The 13416-nt window shown below is 41.2% G+C and overlaps 2 protein-coding genes and 1 long non-coding RNA gene across 6 annotated transcripts in view; 1 reads left to right on the top strand and 2 right to left on the bottom strand.

Annotated features, from left to right (window-relative positions):
• USP34 (ubiquitin specific peptidase 34) overlaps positions 1-870 on the bottom strand; it is a 140078-nt gene extending 139208 nt beyond the window's left edge. The window contains exon 1 of the mRNA XM_064446827.1: positions 409-870. Coding sequence (XP_064302897.1) covers positions 409-451 — 43 coding nt within the window. The 5' untranslated portion in view covers positions 452-870. The remainder of the gene's footprint in view (positions 1-408) is intronic.
• LOC135312546 (uncharacterized) lies at positions 62-6050 on the top strand. The gene is made up of 4 exons (XR_010372125.1): positions 62-196; positions 2795-2931; positions 3053-3138; positions 4470-6050. It is a non-coding gene; the product is annotated as an uncharacterized LOC135312546 (long non-coding RNA).
• A 3059-nt stretch (positions 6051-9109) lies between these two features.
• Positions 9110-13416, bottom strand: part of XPO1 (exportin 1) — a 39068-nt gene continuing 34761 nt past the window's right edge. For all 4 annotated transcript variants that reach the window (XM_064446834.1, XM_064446836.1, XM_064446835.1 and 1 more), the window contains 5 exons: positions 12492-12660; positions 11329-11463; positions 11057-11216; positions 10882-10978; positions 9110-10153 (listed from right to left, as the gene is read on the bottom strand). In XM_064446834.1, the coding sequence (XP_064302904.1) occupies positions 10007-10153; positions 10882-10978; positions 11057-11216; positions 11329-11463; positions 12492-12660 (708 nt within the window). In that variant the 3' untranslated portion in view covers positions 9110-10006. The remainder of the gene's footprint in view (positions 10154-10881; positions 10979-11056; positions 11217-11328; positions 11464-12491; positions 12661-13416) is intronic.

Here is a 13416-nt window from a genome sequence, read left to right as displayed (position 1 = left end):
CGGGAAAGGGGGGAAGAGAAGGGGGGAAGAGAAGGGGGGGGGGGGGGAGCTCTGCGGAAGGCCCGGCGGGGACAGCCCCTCGGCGCACCCTCCCCAGGCCGCAAATCGCCTGGCCCCGGTATGGAAAGGAGGGAAGGGGAGGAAGAAGGCGCAGAGCAGGGTTTCCCTCTATGGCCACACCGCAGAGAGGAGAGAGGTAACCCCGCGCCCAGGAGGCCCGAGCCAGGCGGCGAGCGGGGAAAGGCAAGGGGTGGGTGGATGGGGTGGGAAGGCGGGGGGTGGGGAGGCTGAGAAAGGATATGAAGCGGGGCTATAACCCAGCCCGTGTAGAGGAGGATACGTGGGGTCCCGGCCCGGGGCGAGGAGTGTTGGGGGGGGAGGGTAGCGGGGGAGGGCGGCCGCACTTACTCTCATTTAACACCTCCAGCAGCTCGGCGCAGCTCTCACACATTGTTCATTAACAGCAGCAGCCGCCGCCGCCGCCTCCTCCCGACCATTGATTGATCCACTCGGTGCTGCTGATTGATGATTGATGGGGGCCGGGGCGGGGGTCAGCCGGGGGGGGAGGGGAAGGAGGGGGCGGGAAGGAATAGGAAGAGAAGGGGGGGGGAGAGGCAGGGGCCGGTCTGGGATCCGGGGGAGGGGGGGATGGGGCGGCTGATCAATGCAAATGAGCCTGTGGCGGCGGCGGTAGCGGCGGCGGCGGGGAGAAGCCGAGTCACTCACTGGCTCCCAGTGACTCCACGCGCCGCCATTTTGCTGAGGGGGAAGGAGGAGGAGGGGACGGGAGCGAGGGGGGACAGGGCGCTCGGGCTCAGCTCGGCAGTTTCCGACCAGGCAGAAGGCGAAGGTGGCCCGGGTCCCTCCTCCTTTTCCTTTTCGCCCCGCCTTCCCACCCCGGGCCGAGCGGCGGGCTAGGCGAGCAGGGAGGAGGAGAAAGGGGGCGGGCCGGCAGCCGGGGCCGGGAGGGTAAAATGGCGGCAGCGGCGGTTGCGGCTCGGCGTGCGCCCGGGGTAGGGCGGGAAGAGCGTTTCCCTGCCCTCTTCCCGCCTCCCGCAGGGGGGCGGAGGGGAATCTCCAAGAGCGCTGCCGTGACAGGGACGGAGGATCGGCTTCCTCCCACTTAAAGCAGGACTCCCCCGGGGGTCCTGGAGCCGTGCTCCCTCCTCCCGAAGGATGTCTCCCAAGGCAGGCTAGCCCGGCTCTCCGCTGAGCGGGGTTTGAGGGCTGCCCCTTTACTCCCTTCTCACTAGTCCCCTGTGTCTAGCTGAAGACCTTTGGGACCTCCGGCCTGAAGGGAGCGCTTAGCGTACGGCGCCGAGCTCCAGCGGACGCCTGACGGGCACGCTGCGTAGGAAGGAAGCTTCCTACTTCTAGGCGGGTTTTCAGATCTTCCGTCTTTTGGTAGTTATTGGCGTTTTCCGCCGGCTGGGGCGCGGGACGGAAGAGTCGTCGGCCATCTCCTTCCCGCCCAGCGGCGGCTGAGGGCAGCCGAGGGGACAGGGACGTGCGGGCACGTCGCAGCCCGGCCTCTCGAAAATAAATATTTGAGGTGCTACGTTAGCGTTATAGGCAAATAATTAAATTATTTATACCTCCTGAGTGCTCACCTTGCTTTTCCCCGCCTCTGACAGTGATCTACTCTGCATAATAAATGTCTAAGGGCGAGTACAGCATCTGTGAGTAGTTGGAAATACAGCATTTTCATGAAAAGGGAAGGCCTCTTGAAATTAAGATTTATTTAAAAATAAACCAAAGAACTTCACTTAAAGTTATATAACTTATGCTGATTACAGCTACCGCTTCAGCTAACTCTGCCTTGGGCACATTTTGAACAAGATGTCATCCAGGTTTTGATAAGTATTCAGGCAAAAAGCCGAAGAAAAACCCGGGTTTTTTTGCTAATCTTAATCCTGCATACTCGCACGGTCCCTCTCCAGGTACATGTAATTGGAATATGGATCGCGTGATGGGCCTTGGCTGCTTTTTCTCCCCGAAGTGGGCACTTCTCTAGTATCATGCAGTGTTTTTTTTACTTCTGTAGTACCACCCAGTGGTGAGTTAGTGTATTTTTCTGAATGCTTCTAGTTTACTGACTCGTACAAAGAATTAAGGAAACAAATCTATTAATAGCCGCAATGCAGATGTATTTTAGTAGGAAGTAGAATAAATCAAAATTGCCAAATTAGGGGAAAAAATGGAGAGGCAGCTTGAGTTCCTTAGTGACTTAAATGGAAGAAATATAAAATACTTAAGTCTGATGGCATTGTGGAAATGCAGTTCTTTTTATTTCCATAAGTATATTTACACAGGCTGATACCACCACTGGTGGTTGTATGTGTAACCTCATACTCAAGTGCACAGAACACCCTCCTCCTCACCATCCTCAAGGTATTAGTTTGTTAAGCTAAGACAGAGACCTCCATGGCTGTTTAAAAATATGAGACAAGTTATTGTTCTCAATAGACCTAGCTTCAGCTACAACTACTGTGGAAGTCAGGAATATACTAGAATGATCTTTCACCCATACTTCTTGTCAGTACTTGCTTTTTAAATACTTCCCAGGTTAGGGATATCAACAAGAATAGCTATGCTGAAGTAGTCACCTGCTGAAATTTCCATTTACTAAACTAAGTACAGAAAATAAACTTCTTTGAGAGTCTACATGAAACACAGTTTCCTTGTGGTCTGTCAATTTAATTCACATCATACATTAATGCAAGTATCTTTCAAAGAGGATTTCTAAGAATAAGAAACCCTGTAAGGCCTTTTTTGGTTGTGTGATCTCTTTTAGATATACAGGTTTTCAGGCTAATGGAAGAATAAGAGAGTAGTCCAGAATATTACAATTACCACATTCTACTCATGCCTGAATTAAGGTACCAGCCACTTTTCTGCAGCACTGGTTTCAAAGCTTGAAAGCCACCAAAGGTGGGTCAGATGCTTTTTGTCTTGTGTATCTACATAATGTCATTTTTCACCTGATGTGCTGTCTTACTTTCTACATGTCCAAGATTATTTCAGTTTTCTTTTGTACATTTTTTTTTTTCAGTTTTCATGAGTTGTCTTTGCAATATGCCACGTGAGACTGATGATTCAGGAAACAGCATTTGCTAGAATACCCTTTACTTCTTAAAGGTATCAAAATTATACTTTCGGAAGCCTGAGCTGTAGAAAGAGAAGCTTAGAAATCATCCTCACTTTGTCATAGCAAAATAGTATGAACTCTGTATCTCCAAGAACCTTTAATGTCATATTGCACGGATGTTCGTGCTAGCATGGATTCAGTCAGTGGCTGTATGATAGGAGTTGTCTGCATCTGGGAAAGAACACATTTTTTGACAGCAAGCATAGTTCCACAGCCTGCATAATCTGACTTGAATTTGCACTTTTCTTTCTCCTCTTCCTGTCTTAAGTAGACCTTACAGTAAATTTTATAACAGAACCAAAATTAACAATCTGAAAAGATTGTTTTTCTAACAAATCAGATCTGATTGCAGCACCACATAAACACCAGAGTCAGCACAAGGAAGGGGCTTTTTGAAGCATGGTATCACGTGCCAAGTTCAAGGAATACAACAGAAGAGTATGGGTGACCTTGAGTCACTCCTACTTTTGTGCAGACTGGAATATTGTCAGCCAAATTCTCTTTACTGCACACAAGAATTTACCTTTTTTAAATAGAGATGGATTTTTTTTTTCTTTAATTGAATGTTAGCTTCCAAGCAGAAGACAGCAGCTCTGACTGGCCTGGTAACAGTGATCATCAGCCTCCAGCTCTTTTACGGGTTGCCTTTTTTTTTTTCCTTCCTCTTCTCAACCTTTATTTGATCCTCATGTGCCATCTTTGCAAGGTTGGTTGATCCCCAGAAGGCCAACTTTCTTTCCCTTGACTGCAGTGCTCCTCATCTGGCAATATTTGCTCTGGTAAACTGCCAGCAGAGTTTCTTCTAGAGGAATAACTTAGATAAATGCAAGATCTGAGCAAAACTAAAATTCTAAATCCAAACTTAGGACTGGATTAAGAGTTTGAGAACATATATATTTTCCAAAATTAACATCCCACTGTGTTCCAACACTAACCTAATACTGTAGCCCTGTTTTTCAAGGTAGAGTTAACCATTCACCAAAAAAAACCCAAAACCAAAAACCCATGCCAAAACAAAATGAAAGACAACCACCCTGAGGTGGATTGGGGGTTGAGGTAGTAAGACTGGTTACTGCATTTGTTCCTTCTTTGGGACACATCAGCATCTCCTCACCTGCATCATACTTTGCATTTTAAAGCCTTCATTTTCTGTATAGGCATACATGATCATTTGACCTCAGAATAGTAATTGTGGAATGTGTGAGACTTAACTGAAATGCCTTTTTTACCTTAAATCATGCTGACTACTTTAGCCAGAGCTTTGTCTGATGCAGGATGACTAAATTATCTTCTATTGGAATTTGCTGTTGCTCTGCTGTAGGTTCCCATTCCTGTACCAGCAATAGCCAAATGGATTGCATGTTTACTCCATCTGCTACCACAATTTACAGTGAAAGGTAAACTACCAGTGATTTCAGCAAATGCCAAGATATGGGAGCTGCAACAGCTGGAATGCAAGTAATTCCTGTTATACAGAGGGTAAGTGTCAAAAAAGTGAATTCCAGCCAGTCCAATTGTATCTGTGGTCTCTGGTCTGATATGATGCTGGAAATGGTTGGAATGCATTGCCTAGGAAATCCTTCATTTCACTAAAGAAAGTAAGTCTCTGCCTGCATAATGTGTAGTTACCAATGAAAGTTGGTTGAAGTGCAACAGAATCAGTTTATATTTACACACTTCTAAGTTTCAGCTCTTGACTTTCATTGCTTTATTAGGACGTTAAACTTTCTAACAAGCTTCATGTCTAATTAGACTTCGGTATCACAGCACCCTGTGAAAACAAATTCAGTTTGACTTAACCCGAATATCAGAGAATACACTGTAATTCATAGCCCTGCCTATTCGGCTAAAAACACATCATGCAAGGCTAGATAATGCTCACTACACCAAGCTATACTTCGTAGTGGTTTCAGGCTGCATCTTAGAGCCTGTTGTTTATTAAGTTGCAATCTTGGTTAGTAATTCAGTCAAAGTTATTTTGAGTACTTCTGAACCCATAAAGGTCTAGTGGAGATTTGACTGTACTAGCTTGAGATTCAGTGCTACTGGTCTAACCGCTCCATTTTTCAGATGACATAGCCCAAGGATTATACCCACATTCTCAACCTCATTTTGGGATAAAATATCCCTCATAGTGTGTTTCAATCTTCATGTTAATTCAGTCAAGCAGTTGTCAGGTGACTGGTCATCTCACCCCTTTGATTTAAAAGCAAGGCAACAGCTACATTTCTGAGCACAAGTGACAGCGCCATCAGCAACTAAACCATCTTAACAAAGAACAGACAGGTTTGGGTTTGTTGTGGGGGTTTTTTTGTACATTTGTACCTCTTTCACACTTCTTACAGGTAAAGCACATGTTTACACTGTTCCTTTTGGAGAATTAATATGATTACACAGATGCAAGTTTCAAGTTAACCCTAAAAGCAAACTGCTCAGAGGTAAAGTTCTGGGGAGAAGAGTTCACAAGCTAATTGCAAAGATTTTAGAAGTTCATAAAACCAGTTATGAAGGTTGATGCAAAAATGCTTGCTAGATCTAATGCTAAAGAGATGCCACAAGAGAAAACTGGTCATTGCTGCCTGGTTAGTGATATAGGTGTTAAAATAACCAGCAGTGGCAGTAAGCAAGCTGCAGTCAGCTTGCAGGACGCATGCACACATAACCTTGTTGTGTAGTCACATCAGAGAAAATTTTAACTCCTCCCTCCATCCTCCAACCTACATTGGCCAAGTCTTTGCTGAAATTATAGAATCCATTAAAGACTACAGGCTTCTCAAGACTCAAAAAAAATCAGGACTATGTGTAAAAAGACATTCACAATAGAAGGACAGGCCCCTTGACATATTTTGATGGCGGACTGGGGAGAGACTACCCAACATATTGCCTTTGAAAAAGTGCTGTTTAATTTATGTGGGTTAAATAAAAGTAAAAATGTAAGCCTCTCTTTTTCATCTTTGATTTCCAGCATTGTCATCCATATTCAAACTTCCAAAACATTCCTCCTCAACCCCATCGTTCCTTCATGCTCCATCTTCTTGTACCCACTTACAGCACAAGCAGTCACAGGTAGTGAGAAACACATGTACAGAGGCCAATAGCAGCACATGGGGCAGATATGGAGGTACAAGATCAGGGATTTCGTGCGCTTTAAGTACTTAGGGTGCATTGTACGTGAAATCTTACCTGCAAAATTCACCCCTCGACTGGAATGGCTAAGCCTTTTCCCAAGGGAATACTATGGCCATCATCAGCCTTGAACAATGAAGCAAGGAAGGATCTCCTAAATCTGAAAGTCTAAAAATAAATTCAGCCTCAAAAAATCACGTGCAGAGGTGCCTTTGTGAAGGGCAGACAAAGGGACAGGTACGTTCTTTCACTCATTTTTGGCACCAAAATGGTTTTTAAAAGGCTATTTCCAACATTTCAATGTTGCTCCATAACATGTGGAGACAAACCTAGTAAGTGGGAAGAAAGGGAAGAAGTCTAGACTTATCTTCCAGCAAATACAAACAGTATCCCAGAAGTCTTGATCAGCAAATCATTTATGCAATGACAGACAGGCTGTCGGACAGCACTAACGCGAGTTCCTTGCTTTAGCCAGCCTCTTTAAGGTTTAATGCATTATTTTCAACATCTTTTCCACATCTTTTTTCCTATTAAGAAACCCACAGCTTATCACATTTCCAGTGCTAAAAACTATTAGCAGTAACTCTTAAAGCTTCCTTGAGAGATGAGCATTTCTAAAGCTTTTTTGCATAAATATTAGCTTTATTGGAAAATAGTTCACTTAACCAATCAGATTAACACACACCAAATGATTCTAGTTTAAAAAAAAAAAAAACAAAACAAAACTAACCTAAAATGCTTTGGAAAATAATCTGCTTCAGTTACAGTAGCAAACACATCATGGTAGCCTGAAACAAGTACTTGGGGTGTCTTCATCAGCTAACAGGCAATCGATTCATGTAAACACAGAAAACACCCTGTAATATTTGTATCTACGAATGTACCTGGAGTACATAGAACTGGGTTGTTTTTCAAAAAATCTGTTTAGAAATATGCACAAAACATTGGTTTACATATAATTACAGATTATGTAGATGTTTATATGATGGTTCATGCTTTTTATCCATATATTTTAATTTACAGAGTGTGCATTGGAACTTGAACTTCCTTAGATGTACATTGTAATTATTTTTCCACATTCAGGATAACTGCACTAGAAATATGCACACACACGAGTCAGATCTTTAATGGTATCCAGAACTCTGCATAAGCTGCATTTTTATAGCATCTGCAGAGATCAGTGAAAGGCACCGATTCTTAATGTAACAAGTCAAGACCACAGTTAAGTTTTTAGCTCTAAAAGGGAAGCAAAAGCTACATTAAAATTTTGTTACTAGATAATCCAAAAGGTATCAAAAAATGAAACAACTCTTCTCTGAATCAACTTTAAAAATACATTTCAGATTTGTTATTTGAGAGTTTAGGTCAGATTTAATTCTTCAGTAAACAACCAGACCACGAGCCTCAGACTAACTTGAATCTTAAATACAGAAAGAAGTAACATGCATGAAAGCCATACGTGTATTTTTTTGTTCAAAACTATTTTCTGCTAATGCCACTGCACGTCAGAACCAATTCAGTATTTAGTTCTGCGACTCAGGATATGATCATTCTGACGTCACGCTATCGGTGGTATTTATTTCTATTTTAATAAGATTTTCTTACTTGTCTGCACAGCTTTTGATAACCTCTAGCTCTGTAATGCTGCAACTTAGCCTGGTCACAAGCTATTTTGTGTCCATTCCAGATGCGTCCTTCAACAGTACTTCAAATATTTTACTTTAAACTGCCTATTAGAGATCATACCACCTTCACAGAGCGGAACAGAAAGGTATACATCAATAGGACAGTAAGACATGAAAAAGCTTAAATCGTGAGCTTTAAGGAGAGAACCAAACGAGGTTTGTAAACCATCAAAATAATTAACAAATTTTGGTAGGCCGTGTTCAAAGTCCTAGTCATAAAGGGTTTGAGGAACCTTCTCTCCAAAGATAAGCAACTGCCAGCTCACATCATTTCCATTACCAAACAACCCGCAGGCAGGAGCAGCTATGCTTTATTAGGGCCAGCTAAGTAAAACAAATGGAGAGATGTCCACAAACAGAAAGGGTCCAATACTTAAGACTGGAAACATTCTGGCCACAGCTAACTTCTACGGGAACACTGCTAACTCATGCATTTCTACTTCAAAAGGAATATACAGCAAAAAGGGTTAACTACAGTATCCAAACTTACATAAAACACCTCCACAACTGTCTAACCTTGTCTTACAGCTCTGCATGAATGGCTAGACTTTGCATCATAGCAACAATCTTAAAATTAGAGACAAAACAAATGGGGAAAAAAAAAACTTCGGGAGAGCTTAACAACTGTTAGAAAACAGACAAGACATTACAAGAACAGGGAAGCCAAGACTGTACACAATCTTAGTGTTCATACTGCTTTTCGTATCTGTACTTCATAAATCTGTGAAAATCATTTAACTACAAAACTTTAGGTAGAAAAATAACTGTAGATCTTGTCTACATGTGTTATTAACATGTACTAGTATCAATTGTTCAGTCAAGATACAGTGCAATACCTCTTTGAAATAAATTACAAAGAGTCCATATATAGAGAGAGCGCGCAGGAGTAGCTTACTCCTGGCGTTCTACAGTAACCTAGTATGGAACATTTATTCGTGAAGGTAAGTCTGAACAGCTACTGTACTTCCAAATGGAACCCCGACTTAGTTTAATGTTAACTTCAAGCACAGCCGAAGTCCTTGAGATGAGGCAAGCCAGAAGCAAGAGTTATCTAGACCTCAAGGAACCCTTCCTATGCCTTCAGGATATGAGTCTTAAATATGATCACAGCATTTTCATCCAATAAAAGAATAAGCCAAAGAAAGAAAAATAAATGTAAACCAAGTTTATTTTGCTTTTAAGTAGTGTTCTTTAAGCACTACAGCATGGTAAACAATGTAAATTAGTATAAGTCATCTCAAAAGCCAGAGTTTTTTTTATTATTTTATGAGTTGTTAAAAAGATGCAGCCTATTCTAACAGGATAAATATTTTAACCATTTCACTTCGAGTTAATGAAGGCTCACAAATGAGCAACACTCCTCATTGAGGAAAACAAAAAGCTGTTGTCGACAAAGCGACAGCACACACACAAAAACAAAAGAACTGTGTAAAAATAACTAACTGTACTGTGTTCCCATACTCTTTAGAAGTTGCTTTACAATGGGATGATATGCACATGATGTTGCTGCAAACTTGCCATACAACTTGCAAATACATGTAGCCTAGCCTTACCACTCAGTCCAAAAAGCTGCTAACTGATCAAAACAAATGCAGCACTATAATCCTCTGCTTAACAATTAATTCGATCTGGTTTACTCATTACCTTTTCTCCTAGACTGCAGGACAGACTAGAAGGAAAATGATCCCGAATTAAAAATCAATACTCTTACAGGAAATTGTATTTTTTTGCAATATAGTCTTTTATGTTTTGCCTATTTTCCCCTTAGCCACAAAATGGGCATGAAGTAATTACTTTGAAAATGCCTTAAGTTTCAACTTCATGCAAATCTAAATAAAGATGACCAAACAAAAGCTTAAACAATGGAAGGATATTTCACAGAAAATTTCTTATACAAAAAACACATAAGAAAAAGGGCCACTAGGTGACATTTTAATTTACAAATTGGCATCATTTTGGTCAACAAATATCCAAGTGCTGTTTTCTTCTATCACAACAAAGTAGCTGTACAGAAAGAAAACGGCAAAACTTGTTTTATTTTTTTTTTTTAATCGCACATCTCCTCGGGAATTTCATGTGGATTAAGGATGCCAGGTACAGACATCTGAAGTTTATGCTTCTCCTCTTGAGCCTGCCGAAGGGCTGTTTCTCTTTCCTCCAAGAATAAGTCCGATGTGTCTTCACCTGCAAACTCCTGTGTAATTCACACAAAATCATTAGTTTATCATCAAATGCTTTAGGCAGAGTAATAAACTTCCAAAATCCCCAATGGTAAAGAAAACATTTCACATTCCCTGCCAGACTACTTGCTTGTTTTGCTTTCTGTTCCTAATGTCAGAACTTATATAAAGGAATGCAAAATATTTTAAGATTCGCACTATGTGTTACAGAACTGGATGCCACAGTCACCCAACATTTGGAGTGTATCACCATTAAAGCAGTATCATTACAATTTAGAACTACCTGATTGCAGGCTCAAAACTAATTAACAAACTTTCCTACAATCTTCATTAATTCTACCATGTTTTGAAAAATAAAAGCATAGCATTAGTCTAGCAAGTTTCAGAACATGTCCCAATCCCGTGCAGAATTGAAAAAAGACCTGATTAAAAAATCAATTTGCTTTATTTCCCATTACAGTAAGTTTTGCAGCCATCTCAGACATACAAATTGCATGCACAGCATAAAGCACAAGAGATTACATTTAAGCTCAATTTATAAAATTGCACTGAAATAGATTGCATGGTAGAGTCATTGTTGTCACGTGACAAGAGTCCTCGCTACACTTTAAACAGCTGCAAAATAACTTGTATGTCCTAAACAAGCACCGAATGAACACTGTCCAAGCACTTTGCAAAAACATCACCCTGCTGAACAATCATTTCTCATTTCTTGAAAAAAAAAAAAGCACACCAAACATACCTTGATTTGGACCAGGAAATCCCTTAGGTGTTCCTTGAAGGCAGGAATATCCTGGTTTAAACTGAATAGTCCTGTTACAAACAGCTTAACCTGGGCACTAACAGCAAACACATCAGTTAGTATTTCAAGATGTAAGAACCCACTTAAAAGTATTAAAGAATCACAGCACGCTTACTCTTGCAGGTGAGGAAACGCAGATTTGAGAAGATTAGCAACATACTCCTGAATAAACATTTGGTTGTTCACTGGATTTCCAGGGTTTAACGGAGTACTTATTTTTCCCTCTTCTACCAAGTTGAACATGTACGCAAGGATTGACGCATGCATTGTCAAACCTGAACAGATCAAAGTTATACGTAAGCAGTTATTCAGAACAGGAGGCATAACGCTATTTTGACATTCAAAAGGATTCTTTCCACCAACTGACTCACATATACACATTCTTACCAGCAGTGTGCGAGGTGTCTGTTACAACAGAGAAAATGTGCTGAAGGATATCACAGAAATATGTCTGATAGAAACTCTGGGCAGCAGTCTCTTCTTGTGCAACATTCTGTAGTAGAGTATAAAGTATTTGAAGTCCTGGAAAATATGCATTTCAAAAAATTAAGTCGACCAACAGGACAATATTACAACCTCTGTGCATATTTTTGCCTTTTCCAAGGCAATACCAGTATTCCTCGAAACTCAGCACAAGTATTACACGTGGTTATTTTCTCAGGCATTTCCTCAAGCAGCCACTAGAGGGCTAAGCCACATTTGCATGGCTATAAATGCCGATTTGATTTGCATTATTAAAAAAAGAGAAGCATATTGGTACTAATAAAGGTGAGAGAAACCTTCTACCAAAAGAAGCATTTGCTAATTTAAGAAGGGAAAATGTTTCCATTTTTAGAATTACACACAAACTTAACTACTTTACTGGGTAAAATGCAACTGAAAGGCATCTTTTACCTCATCCCTTCCAAAGACAGTTGGCTAAACACTAAATGGCTTCACAATGTTTTTTTTAACTACTCAAGTCTGCTAAACAAAGATATACACTCAGCTGCTGCATGAAATGTCATCATCCTAAACAGCTTGCTGTTGTCCAAAGGAACCATAATCCACTTTCTTCATCTAAGGTGTTTCCCTTCCCTTACACTGTGGGCTCACTCCCAGACCGTGAGTTCTGCCCCCGCCCCACTGATTTGCTTTTCTGCTGGACTTTCAGTAGTTACTGAGCAACCATCTTAGTGAAGTATTAAGTCAAACGCTGTGGGCAGCACTATGAAAGTAGAGCCATAACACTGATTTTCGCAGCAGTGAGCTGTTGTGTCAGTTCAGCCATTTCAGAAAAGTGCTAGCCCTCACACAGGAAAGAGAGCAAGCAGAAACCCTAATAGTGCTCTCTTCCAGCTACAGGAGTGAAGCAGCATCCAAGTATTGCAGCCCATTAACATATACTTGGCTGACAACTTGAAGCTGAGGCAGAAAAGTATTTTTCTTACGCAAATGTGGTAGAGAATCATGTGACTAGAATGCCAGGTTTGACTAAAGAAAAAGATACAAGGAAACAGCATTCTACCAGAAAATACCTGATACTGCAAACAAACAACAATTCCATTTACCTGTATCTGCAACGTTTCTCATTGTATGTTTGAAAGCCCAAATAATAGAATCCAAAACAAGTTTGAACTGTGCAGGTGGAATGGCCAGGAATGCTGGGAAGCAATGAGAATTTACAGCCTGGAGTAGCAAGAAGAAGTTTGTTCTATGTTCAGGATATTCTTCAAAGTCCTAGAAGGAGAAAAAACAAGTCACATTTCCTGAAGATCCATTGCAAGATCTTATTGAGTCAATAGCTGCTGACAACATTTAGATCCCAGGTTTAAAATAACCTTAAATGCAAAGCAAAGGTTACATTTCTCAGGGAACTTTTTCCCCACCAAAGCTTGGTAAGACCATCATCTAGAGTTACACAACACCAACAGGCTGAGCCCCGTTTTGTGAAGTACACAACCTTAATCATTACTCAGTCCACAGATAAACAGAGAGGTGGTCTCAGCACTGGTTAAGCACTTACATTGCTACAGTGGTACAACTTCTGGCTACACCCTGTTGCAAACTAGCACTAATTCAGCTGGTAGTGCTTGAGTATTATGCAAATACATATTGCACACTATAGCACAAGAACTGCATCAGCTGTGGTATTTAGTAAAATATTCAAAATGACTGATCAGTACTTCTATTACTAAATTTTGAACATGAATTTTAACACTGTCATTTGACTGAAGTTTGCTTCTGCCTCCAGAAGCACAACATTCCAACTCCCTAGAATGGAAAAATCGCTAACAACTTAAATCAAGACATAAACAGAGAAATTTTTAAGGCAATCAGATTAAGATATCCAACTAGACAGCCAGACTTCACAAGTATGTTTGAGCAGAAATGTCTTCAAGTGCCAGAAATGCACTTTGGTACTGGGAGGGGGAAAAAAAAAGAAAAAAAACAGGGAGATGATCCACACGACACCACATGTGGAAACAATACTCA

Source organism: Phalacrocorax carbo, chromosome 3, assembly GCF_963921805.1.
Source record: "Phalacrocorax carbo chromosome 3, bPhaCar2.1, whole genome shotgun sequence".
NCBI lineage: Eukaryota > Metazoa > Chordata > Aves > Suliformes > Phalacrocoracidae > Phalacrocorax > Phalacrocorax carbo.
The sequence above is the reverse complement of the archived record's forward strand: the minus strand, read 5'-3'. Positions and strand labels throughout refer to the sequence as shown.